This window comes from Aquarana catesbeiana, linkage group LG06 (assembly GCF_042186555.1).
Source record: "Aquarana catesbeiana isolate 2022-GZ linkage group LG06, ASM4218655v1, whole genome shotgun sequence".
Classification (NCBI taxonomy): Eukaryota; Metazoa; Chordata; class Amphibia; order Anura; family Ranidae; genus Aquarana; species Aquarana catesbeiana.
Window position 1 is genome coordinate 258,545,369 of NC_133329.1, and position 17,013 is coordinate 258,562,381.

At 42.7% G+C, this 17,013-nt stretch overlaps 1 protein-coding gene across 3 annotated transcripts in view; it reads right to left on the reverse strand.

Moving 5' to 3' along the window:
• CFAP410 (cilia and flagella associated protein 410) overlaps positions 1-17,013 on the reverse strand; it is a 145,502-nt gene that overhangs the window by 59,760 nt on the left and 68,729 nt on the right. For all 3 annotated transcript variants that reach the window (XM_073633221.1, XM_073633222.1, XM_073633223.1), the window contains one exon: positions 10,588-10,817. In XM_073633221.1, coding sequence (XP_073489322.1) covers positions 10,588-10,817 — 230 coding nt within the window. The remainder of the gene's footprint in view (positions 1-10,587; positions 10,818-17,013) is intronic.

Consider the following 17,013-nt stretch of genomic DNA (forward strand, 5'->3'; position numbering starts at 1 on the left):
GCTCTGTCTGCAACAAACTCACTGCTGTTCATGACCTCTTTGTCACTAATTCATTCAATCTACTTGCTCTCACGGAAACCTGGCTCCACGAATATGACACCCCTTCTCTTGCTTCCCTCTCCCAGGGTGGCCTTCACTGGAATCACTCCCCTAGGCCTAATGGACGCAAGGGAGGTGGAGTGGGATTTCTCCTATCCCCCCAGAGCACCTTCCAGGTTATTCACCCTCCTCCCTCTTTTTCCCTCTCATCATTCGAAGCCCACTGTATACGTCTATTCTCTCCTACTTCCCTAAGAATTGCTGTGATTTACCGGCCCCCTGGACCATTATCAACTTTCCTTGATGAGTTTTCTGCCTGGCTACCCTACTTTCTCTCTTCGGATATTCCAACAATCCTTCTTGGCGATTTCAACATCCCTGCTAATACAAACACTCCTGCTACTTCTAAACTTCTTAGTCTAACCTCTTCATTTGACCTGAAGCAATGGGTACAGGCTTCTACTCACTCTGATGGCAATACCTTTGACCTTGTATTCTCCTACCTATGCACTCCATGCAACTTCTCAAACAATCCTTTTCCTCTCTCCGACCACCATCTTATTAGTTTCTCTCTCCCCCTGTCTTCCACCACCTTTCCCTCCAATCGCCTAACCATCACCCGTAGAAACTTTCGAAACTTCAACTCCTCTCTCCTCTATTCTGCTACTGACCACCTCTATGACAAAATCTCTCCCCTGTCCTGCCCCAACCAAGCCACATCCATCTACAATAAATCTCTGTCCACCACCCTGGACAAGCTCGCTCCCCTCACTACACGCAGAATCAGGCCTCGACCCCTACAACCCTGGCAAACAGATGACACCAAAAGTCTCAAAAAACGTAGTCGTGCTCTTGAGCGTCTGTGGCACAAGACTAAGTCTCTCAAAGACTTCAATCAATACAAATGTGCCCTCCAAAAATACTATTCTTTCCTCCACACTGCCAAGCAAACCTATTTTACAACTCTTATTAACACCTTCTCATCCAATCCCCGTAAACACTTCTCTACCTTTAACTCTCTACTTTGTCCTCCACCGCCTCCACCCACTGACTCACTCACTGCCCAGGAGATTGCTAATCACTTCAAAAACAAGATTGATACAATCCATGATGAAATCTCCATTCTACAGGTATCTCCCCCAGCTAAGACCCCATGTCAACAGGTACAACTGACACTCCCCCTATTCAAATCTGCTACTACAGATGAAGTTGCTAAACTCCTTTCTATCGCCCACCTAACCACCTGTCCCCTGGACCCTATTCCCTCTCAAACGCTACGGTCACCCTCTGACCCCATCCTACAATCTCTAACCCACATCTTCAATCTCCCTCACCTCTGGCATCTTCCCCGACGCTCTAAAACATGCACTGGTCACCCCCATACTCAAAAAGCTGTCCTTGGACCCTACCAATCTTAACAACCTACGCCCTATCTCCTTGCTCCCCTTTTCCTCTAAACTCCTTGAACGCCTGGTTTACAACCAACTGAGTGACCACCTCATTAAAAACAACCTTCTTGATCCCCTTCAATCTGGATTCCGCCCTCAACACTCCACAGAAACTGCTCTTTTAAAACTCACAAATGACCTACTAACTGCAAAAACCAATGGACACTATTCTGTACTCCTACTGCTGGATCTTTCAGCTACCTTTGACACGGTTGACCACCCCCTCCTCCTCAAAAAACTTTACTCCCTCGGTCTCCGTGACTGCGCTCTTCAGTGGCTCTCATCCTACCTATCCCAACGCACCTTCAGTGTCACTTACAATTCTACTTCATCCACTCCTCTTCCCTTCTCTGTCGGGGTCCCCCAAGGTTCTGTTCTTGGACCTCTTTTATTTTCAATCTACACCTCTACCCTGGGTCAGCTGATAGCCTCTTATGGCTTTCAATATCATCTCTATGCTGATGACACGCAAATCTATCTCTCCACCCCTCAACTCACTCCATCAGTCTCTTCACGCATCACTAACTTACTAACCGACATATCTGTATGGATGTCACACCACTTCCTCAAACTCAACTTGTCCAAAACTGAGCTTATAATATTTCCTCCCCCACGTGCCTCTTCCCTTGACTTCTCTGTCAAGAGCAATGGCACAACCATCCACCCGTCCCCACATGTCAGGGTGCTAGGTGTTATCCTGAATTCTGAACTCTCCTTTCGGCCCCACATCCAATCACACTCCAAAGCTTGCCGCCTCAACCTCCGCAACATCTCTAAACTACGTCTCTTTCTAACCAATGAAACCACAAAGCTCCTGATTCACTCCCTGGTTATCTCTCGCCTTGACTACTGCAACTCACTCCTCATTGGCTTACCTTTAAACAGACTATCCCCCCTGCAGTCCATCATGAATGCTGCTGCCAGACTTATCCACCTTACAAACCGCTCAGTGTCTGCTATCCCTCTCTGCCAATCCCTCCATTGGCTGCCCAACGAATTAAATTCAAAATACTAACAATAAGTTACAAAGCCATCCACAACTCTGCCCCCAGCTACATCACTAACCTTGTCTCAAAATACCAACCTAATCGCTATCTCCGTTCCTCCCAAGACCTCCTGCTCTCTAGCTCCCTCATCACCTCCTCCCATATCCGCCTCCGGGACTTCTCCCGAGCCTCGCCCATCCTCTGGAATTCCCTACCCCAATCTGTCAGACTGTCTCCAAATTTATCCACTTTTAGGTGATCCCTGAAAACTTTCCTCTTCAGAGAAGCCTATCCTGCCTCCATATAATAATTGCACTATTTTCTCCATTAGCTCATCCCCCACAGCTATTACCCTTTTGTATAACTTGACCCTCCCTCCTAGATTGTAAGCTCTAAAGAGCAGGGCCCTCTGATTCCTCCTGTATTGAATTTTATTGTACTTGTGTTGTCTGCCCTAATGTTGTAAAGCGCTGTGTAAACTGTCAGCGCTATATAAATCCTGTATAATAATAATAATAATAATATATATATATTAGATAGATAGAGCGTTTAGTTTGGTTATTATTGCTGGTTAGGCATTTGGTTATTTAGTTTTGCTTTTCATGCGTTATCATGTTTATTGTTTGTTGGTGTGTGATTATCTTTCATTCACCGTAAAAAAATCTCACTTTAACCACTTGCCAACCGCCTTCTGCAGATTTACTGTGGCAAGGCGGCTCGGCTGCACAAACCGACGTACCTGTACGTTGGTTCGTGTATGTGATACTGTGGGCTGCATGCCGGGGGAGTGCACGAGCGGGTCACCCGCGATCGTGGCACAGAGAGGCAGAACGGGGATCTTTTGTGGATGTGTATTATAGCAGAAAGAAAAAAAAAAATTTTTTTTTAAAAACTGTCGCTCTTTATTGTTTATAGCACAAAAAATAAAAACCGCAGAGGCAATCAATTACCACCAAAAGAAAGCTCTATTTGTGGGAAAAACAGGACATCAGTTTTGTTTGGGTACAACATCGCATGCACGCTCAATTGTTAGTTAAATCGACGCAGTGCCGTATCGCAAAAAATGGCCTGGTCATTAAGGGGGTAAATCCTTCCGGGGCTGAAGTGGTTAAAAATATACATACATGGTCTGGTCCCAGTTTCTTGGTGTAGCTATAGATATCTGGTTTCCCTGCTGCTGATTCCTGACACCCTCAACTGCCCCTGGTTACTACCAGCTGACCTTCACTACAACCAGCTGACCAACACGCACCTCTGACTACCACTAGTGGACTGTCTCCCTCCACTGACCACCACTATTTGATCCCTACCAGCCACTAAGTACTACTACCTTGCCCTCAACTGACCCTTGCTACAATCATCTGACCTCGACTCTCTCACAATTGCCGCTAGCTAACCTTTACCACAAGCTGTTTTCCCTTTTAGACTACAAATGGTAAATATGAAAAAATAAAAATAAATGTTTGTGTGATATATACATCACATGATCCCTCCTGACAAACTTTTGCTACACCAATCAGTCATACCATTATCACCACTGACAGGTAAAGGGAATAACATTGCTAATCTTGTTACAATGGCATCTGAAAGTGGGTGGGATATATTAAGCAGTAAATTAACATATTATCCCCGAAGCTGATGTGTTTAAAGCATAAAAAATGAATAAGCGTAAGGATTTGAGTGAATTTTATAAGGGCTAAATTGTAAAGGGCTACACAACCAGGTCAGAGCATCTCCAAAACTGCAGCTCTTGTGGGATGTTCCAAGTCTGCAGTAGTCATGACCTTCCAAAAGTGGTCCAAAGAAGGAAAGACGGCAAATCGGCAACAGGGTCATGGGCGGCTTAGGCTCACTGATGCACGGTGGGGAGCGAAGGTGGCCCATGTACTGCAGTCCGATACAATAGATGAGCTACTGTAGCTCAAGTGACTGAAAGAGTTAATGCTAGTTCTGATAAAAAGGTGTCAGCACACACAGTGTATCTCAGTTTGTTGCATATTGGGCTGCATAGCGGCAGTCCGGTAAAGGTGCCCATGCTGACCTGTGTCCAGAGCCAAAAGTGCCTACAATTGGCACGTGAGCATCAGAATTGGACCACGGAGCAATGGATGGTCAGTTGAATTAAAGATAACAACATTCAATTTAACACAACATTGATTTTAAGGTGTTGACTTGGCCTCCAAATTAGAGGTCGACCGATATATCGGCCGGCCGATATATCAGCCGATATTTGGCTTTTTTTACTTAATCGGCATCGGCCGATTGTGCTGATAAAAAAAGCCGATTATACCTTCAGCGGGACTTGCAAATGACTTTTGTAATAGAAGTCAATGCAAGTTTTCTGAAGTTTTCTTCTCTCCTCCTCTGGGCAGCCTGCCAAGTCTGATAAGAAGATACATTTGTATCTCTTTCAGGTTCTTTTATCAATAGACTGAACTGGTGGAGAAGTTCTCAATTTAACCATTTAAAGACTAAATCTTTTCTGACACTTGTTGCTTACAAGTAAAAATCCTGTATTTTCTGCTAGAAAATCACTTAGAACCCCCAAACATTATATATATTTTTTCTAGCAGAGACCCTAGGGAATAAAATAGCGGTTGTTGCAATATTTATTGTCACACGGTATTTGCGCAGCGGTCTTTCAAACGCAATTTTTTTTGAAAAAATACACTAATGAAATAAAAAAAAAAAAAGCAGTAAAGTTAGCCCATTTTTTTTCGTCCAAAAGTTTTGATTACCTGTTTTTGTGTATTTAATATTTAAGATAGTTATTTTTTTTTTAATCTAAATTATACATACAAGTGAACTGATTGGAGGTTTGTTTTGTTTAATAAATGTTTAAATATAAAAAATTTTCTGTATCACTTATTACTTAAGGCTGCTTTCACACTGGAGCGGGCATGCGTTGACGGTAAAACGCTGTTAGTTTTAGCGGCGCTTTACCGTCATTTTAGCGGCGCTATTCGGCTGCTAGCGGGGCGCTTATAACCCAGCTAGCGGCCGAAAAAGGGGTTAAATGCTCCCCTGAAGCGCTGCTGCCGAAACGCTTTGCAGGCGCTTCGGCAGCGGTGCGCATTCATTTCAATGGGCAGGAGTGGTGAAGGAGCGGTATACACCGCTCCAAAGATGCCGCTTGCAGGACTTTTTTTTAACATCCTGCCAGCGCATCGCCTCAGTGTGAAAGCACTCGAGCTTTCACATAGACTGCAGGGGAGCCGTTTTACAGGCGCTATTTTTAGCCCAAAAGCGCCTGAAAAACGCCCCAGTGTGAAAGGGGTCTAACTGTTAGATTTTATGCGATGAAGGGAAAAAAAAAAAAGAAATCGGCCTAATATATCGGCCATCGGCCACCGCGATTTCTAAATATCGGCTTTGGCATCGGCCAGAGAAAAACCCATATCGGTCGACCTCTACTCCAAATTCTCCAGATCTCAATCCCATAGTGCTAGAAAAGGGGTCTGCTACTGATGGCTTGGAGCTGGATACCACAGCATACCTTCTGACGTCTAATGGAGTCCATACATCGATGGGTAGTCATAATGTTATGGCTGATTGGTGTATGTTTATAAATCTGCAGTAGTAGGCAACAGTGTTCCTGCCTTAGAATCAGAATCACCAGATTGCCAACAAAAGGCAGTGGGTTGAACTAGTAATTTTCAGCAATGATTGGATTGAAAATTACTAATAACATGGGCTGTGGTCCCCATATGCATTTTAATTTTGACCAAAATATACCGTTAATACGTGTATCACATAACAGAACATATATTTGTTGAACAGTTAAAATACACTTTGAAGCTGAACTCCAGTAGGGATGAGCTTCGAGTTCGAGTCGAACTCATGTTCGACTCGAACATTGGCTGTTCGCAAGTTCACCGAACAGCGAACAATTTGGGGTGTTCGCGGCAAATTCGAATGCCGCGGAACACCCTTTAAAAGTCTATGGGAGAAATCAAAAGTGCTAATTTTAAAGGCTAATATGCAAGTTATTGTCATAAAAAGTGTTTGGGGACCCAGGTCCTGCCCCAGAGGACATGGATCAATGCAAAAAAAAGTTTTAAAAACAACCGTTTTTTCAGGAGCAGTGATTTTAATAATGCTTAAAGTCAAACAATAAAAGTGTAATATCCCTTTAAATTTCGTACCTGGGGGGTGTCTATAGTATGCCTGTAAAGGGGCGCATGTTTCCTGTGTTTAGAACAGTCTGACAGCAAAATGACATTTTGAAGGAAAAAACTTATTTAAAACTACCCGCGGCTATTGCATTGCCGACAATACACATAGAAGTTCATTGATAAAAACGGCATGGGAATTCCCCAAAGGGGAACCCCGAACCAAAATTAAAAAAAAAAAAAATGACGTGGGAGTCCCCCTAAATTCCATACCAGGCCCTTCAAGTCTGATATGGATATTAAGGGGAACCCCGGCCAAAATTAAAAAAAAAAAAATGACGTGGGGTTCCCCCTAAATTCCATACCAGACCCTTATCCGAGCACGCAACCTGGCAGGCCGCAGGAAAAGAGGGGGGGACGAGAGTGCGCCCCCCCCTCCTGAACCGTACCAGGCCACATGCCCTCAACATTGGGAGGGTGCTTTGGGGTAGCCCCCCAAAACACCTTGTCCCCATGTTGATGAGGACAAGGGCCTCATCCCCACAACCCTGGCCGGTGGTTGTGGGGGTCTGCGGGCGGGGGGCTTATCGGAATCTGGAAGCCCCCTTTAACAAGGGGACCCCCAGATCCCGCCCCCCCCCCTGTGTGAAATGGTAAGGGCCTACCATTTCACTAAAAAACTGTCAAAAATGTTAAAAATGACAAGAGACAGTTTTTGACAATTCCTTTATTTAAATACTTCTTCTTTCTTCTATCTTCCTTCATCTTCTGGTTCTTCTGGCTCTTCTGGTTCTTCCTCCGGCGTTCTCGTCCAGCATCTCCTCCGCGGCGTCTTCTATCTTCTTCTCCTCGGGCCGCTCCGCACCCATGGCATGGGGGGAGGCTCCCGCTCTTCTCTTCTTCTTCATCTTCTTCTCTTCTTCTTTTCTTCTCTGGGCCGCTCCGCACCCATGCTGGCATGGAGGGAGGCTCCCGCTGTGTGACGGCGCTCCTCGTCTGACAGTTCTTAAATAACGGGGGGCGGGGCCACCCGGTGACCCCGCCCCCCCTCTGACGCACGGTGACTTGACGGGACTTCCCTGTGACGTCACGGGGAATGCCACAGGGAAGTCCCGTCATGTCCCGTGCGTCAGAGGGGGGCGGGGTCACCGGGTGGCCCCGCCCCCCCGTTATTTAAGAACTGTCAGACGAGGAGCGCCGTCACACAGCGGGAGCCTCCCTCCATGCCAGCATGGGTGCGGAGCGGCCCGGAGAAGAAAATGAAGAAGAGAAGAAGAGAAGAAGAGAAGAAGATGAAGAGAAGAGCGGGAGCCTCCCCCCATGCCATGGGTGCGGAGCGGCCCGAGGAGAAGAAGATAGAAGACGCCGCGGAGGAGATGCTGGACGAGAACGCCGGAGGAAGAACCAGAAGAGCCAGAAGAACCAGAAGAACCAGAAGATGAAGGAAGATAGAAGAAAGAAGAAGTATTTAAATAAAGGAATTGTCAAAAACTGTCTCTTGTCATTTTTAACATTTTTGACAGTTTTTTAGTGAAATGGTAGGGGTACTTTTGCACCCCCTTACCATTTCACACAGGGGGGGGCGGGATCTGGGGGTCCCCTTGTTAAAGGGGGCTTCCAGATTCTGATAAGCCCCCCGCCCGCAGACCCCCACAACCACCGGCCAGGGTTGTGGGGATGAGGCCCTTGTCCTCATCAACATGGGGACAAGGTGTTTTGGGGGGCTACCCCAAAGCACCCTCCCAATGTTGAGGGCATGTGGCCTGGTACGGTTCAGGAGGGGGGGGGCCGCACTCTCGTCCCCCCCTCTTTTCCTGCGGCCTGCCAGGTTGCGTGCTCGGATAAGGGTCTGGTATGGGTCTGGTATGGAATTTAGGGGGAACCCCACGTCATTTTTTTTTTAAATTTTGGCCGGGGTTCCCCTTAATATCCATACCAGACCTGAAGGGCCTGGTATGGAATTTAGGGGGACTCCCACGTCATTTTTTTTTTTTAATTTTGGTTCGGGGTTCCCCTTTGGGGAATTCCCATGCCGTTTTTATCAATGAACTTCTATGTGTATTGTCGGCAATGCAATAGCCGCGGGTAGTTTTAAATGAGTTTTTTCCTTCAAAATGTCATTTTGCTGTCAGACTGTTCTAAACACAGAAAACATGCGCCCCTTTACGGGCATACTATAGACACCCCCCAGGTACGAAATTTAAAGGGATATTACACTTTTATTGTTTGACTTTAAGCATTATTAAAATCACTGCTCCAGAAAAATGGCCGTTTTTAAAACTTTTTTTTGCATTGATCCATGTCCCCTGGGGCAGGACCCAGGTCCCCAAACACTTTTTATGACAATAACTTGCATATTAGCCTTTAAAATTAGCACTTTTGATTATTCATGTTCGTGTCCCATAGACTTTAATGGTGTTCGCGTGTTCGAACAAACTTTTTTCCTGTTCGCATGTTCTGGTGCGAACCGAACAGGGGGGTGTTCGGCTCATCCCTAAACTCCAGTAAAAGATAAATAGTCAAAGTGTTGTTTGTGGGGGTAGAGTGTACCCAATTCTTACCCTAACGAGGTACCATTAGTATAAAATATAAAAATACGTTGTTGTTTGGGACTTTATAGGTTGGACTTGATGGACTTGTGTCTTTTTTCAACCTCACCTACTATATTTCTATATAAGTGCACCTCCTTGGGTCTAATAAACACTGGTCCATCAATTATAAAAATTAACCATCTTTATTCAAAATGTTACACAATTTTAAAAAAAAAGGTTTGATTTAAAAAAAATTCTCAAACTAGTTGTCCTGGCCTTGAGACTTGATTTTTAAAGCCAACACGTTCTCCAAACCTTCAAAGACTTGTCCACATCTGACAATGAACAATACCACAAATCTATAGGATAGAGAAATATCACCGAAGCCACACCTGTACCAATCAAGACTTTTTACTCCTTCCTTTCATCTATTGGATACCTGGCTAAATAATCTACATTTTATAAAATGTATAGGATTTGTGGTATTGCCCATTGTCGGATGTGGGCAAGTCTTTGAAGGTTTGGAGAAATTCCCCATGGGCTAACCAGGCTATCACCAACTACTATGCAATACTATACAGTATTTAACAGGATCTGAGGCCCCAATGAAGAGAGTGAGCTTGCAAAATGCGTTGGCTTTAAAAATCGGATCTCAAGGCCAGGACAACATCATCCTGGACAACTAGTTTGAGAATTTGTTTTTAAAACAAACCTTTTAAAAAAAATGATGTAACACTTTGAATAAAAACAATACATTTTTATAATTGATGGATCAGTGTTCATTAGACCCAAGAAGGTACACAAAAAAATACATAGTTTGGAACTTTACATTTCCAGTAAAAGATAAAGTTAACCGTAGCAGTCGGGGGGGGGGGGGGGCGGAAAAAGCCGTTACACTTACCTTATCGCTTGCTCTTCCTTTTAACTGCACCACCAGACCCTTAGAATCACTTCTCTTCACTGCTTCATGGATCGCAGGTACTCCGACCTATTCATGCTTAATGCCAAACCAGCAGGGGAAATATCAATGGCCCAATCACAGCCCTGCATGTTGGAATGTACAGAAGAGCGCCCACTGCTGGGTAAGTGAGGGATCAGGCAGGTAAAACAACTTTTTCTGTACCCCCAGATAAAAATGAGCATTTAACCCTTGCAGTGTAGGATAAGCCCTATTGCATGGATCCATTTTTGTTTTACCAGGAGTTCATCTTTAAACTTACTACAGTTCGCTTGCTGTATCATACACTCCCCTTAAACAGGCTGTCTAAGGAGAGAATACTAATAGCTGATGTTCTATAAAGCATGGCATCTCCAGTATTTCTCTAGGGTTTTTCTTTTTTTTAAATGCTATTTTTAGTGTGTTCAGTGGCACTGACATAATTGTGAAAAGTTTTTCAAGCAGATAAAGCATGTCCCTAAAGTGATATAAAGTTTAGCGTAAAAGTTAAAGTAGATTACACTTGGACATTACCTTGATTGTCAAGCTTTTGAAGGTTGGGCAGGTTTCTCAGTACTGTCATTCTGTATCTGTAAGGATCTTGGCTACAGCATGGGTTCTCTGATAACCACAGTATTTTCAGTCTTGGTAGCAACTTAAGGTAGTAAAGTTCGCCCAAGTTGGAGATATCATTTTTTCTTAAATACAACTCAGTCAGATTTTGACAATGGCTTATTGGTTCAAGGGTGGAAATGCTGTTTACACTGTAAAAAGTCATAAATCAAGAATTAAAATTTTTAGGTCTCTGTTGCATAACAGAAAACAGAGCATTGCAGTAAGACAAAAAGGGGGGGGGGGGGGGTTCCGGCGCTCCGCAACATGTGATGTCTAAGGTAAATAGTACAATGGTAGCTATAATAGCACATTAAAATAAGGCAGGTAAATTCTAGAATGAGGAGGCAGCCATCAGAGGGTGTCCATTACCTCTGTTGATAATCAATGTTGAAAAAAGGAGGGGTGTGGAGGCGCCAACTGTGGTAGCTTGTTTATGCAAAAATAAAAGTTAGTGTAACAATTACACTTACTGGTTCGCAGGGTGGAGGTGTTTCTTTGAGATGGAAAGTGTCCTGGGATGTGCTGTTAGCTTATTTCCGGCTCGGATTTCAATCCTTTAGGTGTCTGGGTGTGGAGTCTGTACACAGGCTGAACCTCTGCATCCAGTGCATGGAAAGCTCCACGCTGACCACTCTGGAGCGCGGAAGAGGAAATGACGTCACTGATGCACGGCAAATATCCAGGCTGGTGTTGGGGATGATGCAGGGATAGTACAGGCTACGCGCTCGGGGCTCACAGCTCCTTCTACTGGCCTTTTTTCTCCCTGGAGGAGAGCAGCTTGAATATATAGTGGAGGCAATTAGGTTAATTAGGTTAAAGTGTATGGGCTGGAGGTCTGTGGCTGTGGAACCACAACATCCAGCAGACCCACAAAGCACAAAAAGGTGAAAGTAAAGTGTGAAGAATTAAAAATATGATGAATTGGGGGTAAGTTTAATAAATATAAGGATAACAATAGTAAGTGGAATTAGAGTTAAAACATTTATTTAGAAGATGAAAAAAATGTGGAAAATGAAAAATGAAATAAAAATAAATATAAACTAAAAAATAAAAAATAAAATCAAAAATAAAAATGGGAAAAAAACAATGAAAAATAGAAATAAAAATAAAAATAAGTATAAAAATAAATGTAAAATTAGAATAAAAAGATGAAAATGAAACATAAAAATTAAAGATAAAAATAGAAATAGAAAATGGGAGACAAAAAAAAAAAAAAAAAAAAAGAATTAAAAAATGAGATTAAAAAGCACTGGGATACACATTATGAGAATGAGCTCAAGGGAAGGGGGGGGGGGGGGAGGGGGTGAAGTTGTTATATAGAACGGTGGAGTTGCTATCTGGGTCCATGAGGGGACAGCGGTCCCTCAGGTGACTGGATGATACGACAGCAAAGGACCATGGGTGTATTTTTATGTTGTAAGAAACTTCTACATGGTTTGTATAGTGATGGGCAAGGTGTATATATATATATAATAAGAAAGTGAAGAATGAATGTATGATTGGAGAGGGGAAGGGGGGGAGTAAACTACAACAAAGAATGTGTTTCTAATTCTTCATTGAGTCCCCCTGGTGAGAGAGTACCCAATGAACTACTTTGAGTTTGACCACACCTTCTATCTACAAACTCAAGGCACTGCCATGGGTGCCAATTTTGCCCCAAGCTACGCCAACCTGACTATGGGCTACTGGGAACTACAATACGTCTCACATAACAACCCTTTTGCCACCCATATCATATATTATGGGCGCTACATCGATGATATCATTCTGATCCGGGAGGGCACATCAAAGAGTATAGAGTCCTTTGTCAAGCATTGCAACTGCAACTCCCTAGGGCTATCCTTCACCCATGTCATAGACCCTGAAAAACTAATCTTCTTGAACTTAGAACTTTTTCATAGTGAATCTGAAATACATGCTACAAACTTTGTCAAACCCACCACTGGGAATTCCTATATTCACTACCAGAGCTGTCACCATCCAACATGGATCAACAACATACCGAAGAGCCAATTCCATAGAATTCGGCAGAATTGCACCAAGGATGAAGATTACCACATACAGGGTAAACTTCTTTCAAATAAATTTCAGGACAAAGGATACCCACCACATCTGGTACAAAAGGCCTTCCCCCAACAGGCAAAGAAACCTCCACCCAAACCCAAAACTTCAGATAATCCACAACCAACACGTTTCACTACCCAGTTTCATGATTGCCACAAGAAGATGGAGAACATCTTAGCCAAGCATTGGTGCATCTTGCTTGGAGACCCCTTTCTAGGTTCTTCCCTCACCCAACTACCCAAGGTTTCATATCGTAGAGCAAAAAATATTAAAAGTAGGATAGCACCCAGTAAAATCCGTAAAGTCCCACCCACTCCAGCCTCACACATCCCCCTAATTCCATTAGTGGGAATGTACCAATGCTGGAAATAATTATGCCTAACGTGCAAATTTGTTGACCATGGACAAAAAAACTTCACTGTTAAAGACAAAACATACACCATAAAAGACTTTTATAATTGCTCCAGTGAATACGTGGTGTACTGCCTGACCTGCCCATGTGGTCTCTTTTATGTGGGCAGGACCATACGCCCCCTACGCCAAGGTTTTGGCGAACACAGGCGTTTCATAGAAAAGGGCTGGGACAAACACAGTGTCCCTCTTCATTTTTTGATGAAACACCAAAAATCTACCATGGGCCTCAGAGTCTGGGTCATCGAGGCCATGTCCAGAGGTCTTCCTGCTGCGGAACGTTTCAAACGCCTGTGTCAGCAGGAGGTCTACTGGATATATTCATTGGGTACTCTCTCGACAGGGGGACTCAATGAAGAATTAGAAACACATTCTTTGTTGTAGTTTACTCCCCCCCCCCTTCCCCTCTCCAATCATACATTCATTCTTCACTTTCTTAATATATATATATATATATATATATATATATATATATATATATATATATATATATATATATATATATATAATCTTGCCCATCACTATACAAACCATGCAGAAGTTTCTTACAACATAAAAATACCCCCATGGTCCTTTGCTGTCGTATCATCCAGTCACCTGAGGGACCGCTGTCCCCTCATGGACCCAGATAGCAACTCCACCATTCTATATAACAACTTCACCCCCCCCCCCTTATGTCCCCCCTTGAGCTCATTCTCATAATGTGTATCCCAGTGCTTTTTAATCTCATTTTTTAATTCTTTTTTTCTTTTTTTTGTCTCCCATTTTCTATTTCTATTTTTATCTTTAATTTTTAGGTTTCATTTTCATCTTTATTTCTTATTTTTATTTTTATTCTAATTTCACATTTATTTTTATACTTATTTTTATTTCTATTTTGCATTGTTTTTTCCCATTTATATATATATTTTTTTTTTTTTTAGTTTATATTTTTATTTCATTTTTCATTTTCCACATTTTTTTCATCTTCTAAATAAATGTTTTAACTCTAATTCCACTTACTATTATTATCCTTATATTTATTAAACTTACCCCCAATTCATCATATTTTTAATTCTTCACACTTTACTTTCACCTTTTTTGTGCTTTGTGGGTCTGCTGGCTGTTGTGGTTCCACAGCCACAGACCTCCAGCCCATACACTTTAACCTAATTAACCTAATTGCCTCCACTATATATTCAAGCTGCTCTCCTCCAGGAAGCAAAAAGGCCAATAGAAGGAGCTGTGAGCCCTGAGCGCGTAGCCTGTACTATCCCTGCATCATCCCCAACACCAGCCTGGACGTTTGCCGTGCATCAGTGATGTAATTTCCTCTTCCGCGCTCCAGAGTGGTCAGCGTGGAGCTTTCCATGCACTGGATGCAGCGGTTCAGCCTGTGTACAGACTCCACACCCAGACGCCTGAAGGATTGAAATCCGAGCCAGAAACAAGATAACAGCACATCCCAGGACACTTTCCATCTCAAAGAAACACCTCCACCCTGCGAACCAGTAAGTGTAATTGTTACACTAACTTTTATTTTTGCATAAACAAGCTACCACAGTTGGCGCCTCCACACCCCTCCTTTTTTCAACATTGCAGTAAGACCAATTGCATTTTCTTTTATTTTTAATACCTGTCAATTTTATAAATGGATTTTAAAACTTGTAGCTATCCTTTTCAGCCATTGCCACCTATTATATGAGCTTCATGAATATTAAAGTAGTATTAACCCTCAGCATTTTTTAGCTTAACACATAAAGCACAATCAAACATTCACCAATTATTTGTTAAAGTTCTTACCTCTGCACTTGCAGTTTACAACCTTCAATGCTGCTGGCTCCTGCTCGCTCAGTGCTATTTTTCTTAACTTCTGTTCTTTACTGAAAAGAGTTAAACTGGCCATAGATGGTTCGAATCTTGGCTGGTTCAGCAGGGCCGACCGGGATTCAAACCATCTCTGGGCAGGCTGATTATACTCAAATTAATATATTGATTAACCTGGGTACAACTAGCATGTCGGATTTCTAGCATGCGATTATTGCCAGCGTCTATAGCTGCTAGCAATAATCATTGCGTCCTCACGGCCTCTCTGCATTTAGCCCCCCCCCCCACCGGGAGAACACAATAGCTCCACGGGGGAGGGGCTAGATGCAGAGACGGCTGCGGGATGACGGCATACACGTGAAACCTCATCATCCCCCGGCCATCTCGGCATCTAGCGGCTCTGTGATTGTGTATGAGAGACAAGCGATCCACGGTTAGCACTGCCTATAGTGCCATTTTTGTAAGTTTAATATTATTATTTTATTAAATATGAAGTTTAAACGGAGAGCACTAGGTCTGTGTGCTTTTTCTTCCTGCATGCATGCTGTGGGGATTGGAAATCTATCAACCCATCCATCCGAATAAGAGGCATTGGAGACAGTAGCTGTTTTCTTCATTCCCAGAGAGGGAAAAATGTTTGGTGAGACCTACTGACAATGCAGGAGTCATGGCAGTGAGGTGAGAGGCTCATCTACAAGGGTGGGGGATTCACTTTCCGTATAACATGTCACAGGGGTGATTGAAGTGGATTCAAGTTGGATATGGTTTTTTTCTTGATTTTTTTTTTTTTTTTATATGTTTGGATATTCATTGGACTATATTTTTATACAACATTTATTGCACATATTTTTGTGTTTATATATTGTGTTTATTCCTTTGAGAGTTGAGCTACATCATATTTTGGTATTTAAATTGGAACAAGGATTAAAAGGTAAAGAAGCTGCATACTCAGTAATCAATTCAATCAGTTGCTGAAAATGCTTTTAAAAAAATCTGAGAGTTTAAAATTATTTTAGCAATGAATGTGCATAAGGCACTTGTGTCAATGACTTACACTAGCTATTTCCTGTGATAACCGTAAATATGTCCAACTTTCAATTTTGCTGCTGGAGAGATTCAAATAAATCGCCCTAAAGATGGCCCTGGGGAAAAAGTCCTGGCTTCAAATCAGAGCTATAAGGAAATATGGTAAAATGTATGCAATGTTTATTTAATACAATTATATTGCTCATATCTGTTTAAGAACAACAGTGAGACACTACAGGTAGATGGACTAAAGATGATATATTAGAAGGCATTATGAAAAACAGAAAAACATTCATTAAATAAATGTCAGAGGGACTTTATATATACAAGGTTTAAACTGTAAATCAAATAACTACAATTCATTCTGGGTTTCATGAAGTGTACTAAAAATAACGAGGTAAATATTAGGAACCACTGCTCTAGAATATAGAACTATATTTTCTTGCCTTCTGATGGCGGTCAGTAGACTGCTAATATTTGCACAACTATCTAGTTTTAGATCCATCATTTGTGCTTCGAAAAGCAATAAGAGCACCTCAATAGATCATAATGACATTCTTACTGGATAGTGGGAAGAAACATTTAAAAGGCATAGGCCCCTTTCACACTTCTGCGACTTCTGCGACTTGGGACTGCAAAGTCGCATGACAAGTGGTACCCCTCGATTTCCAATGAGTAGCATTCATATCTGTGCGACTTCAAGTCGCACTGACTTCAAAGTAGTCCCTGTATTACTTTGGTCCGAATTTGATGCGCGTTACACAGGCATTCCCTGAAATCGCGGCGAAATCGCGCAACTTTGGGGTAGCGGTAGTGTGAAAGAGGCCTTAGTTCTACTGTAGAGGCAGGGCTTTTCACTCAAGTCAAAGAAGTCCAGGTTTAAGTGACAGAGGGTATCTGAGGGCTTATCCAGGACACTAATATCTAGTAGGGTACACTTTCTGGTACATACTCTTGGAAAAGGCTTAGGTTAGAAACAATAAGGGCTCTTGGACACAGATATCTGAGCCCACACAATGTAAATTGTGGCATGTGTTC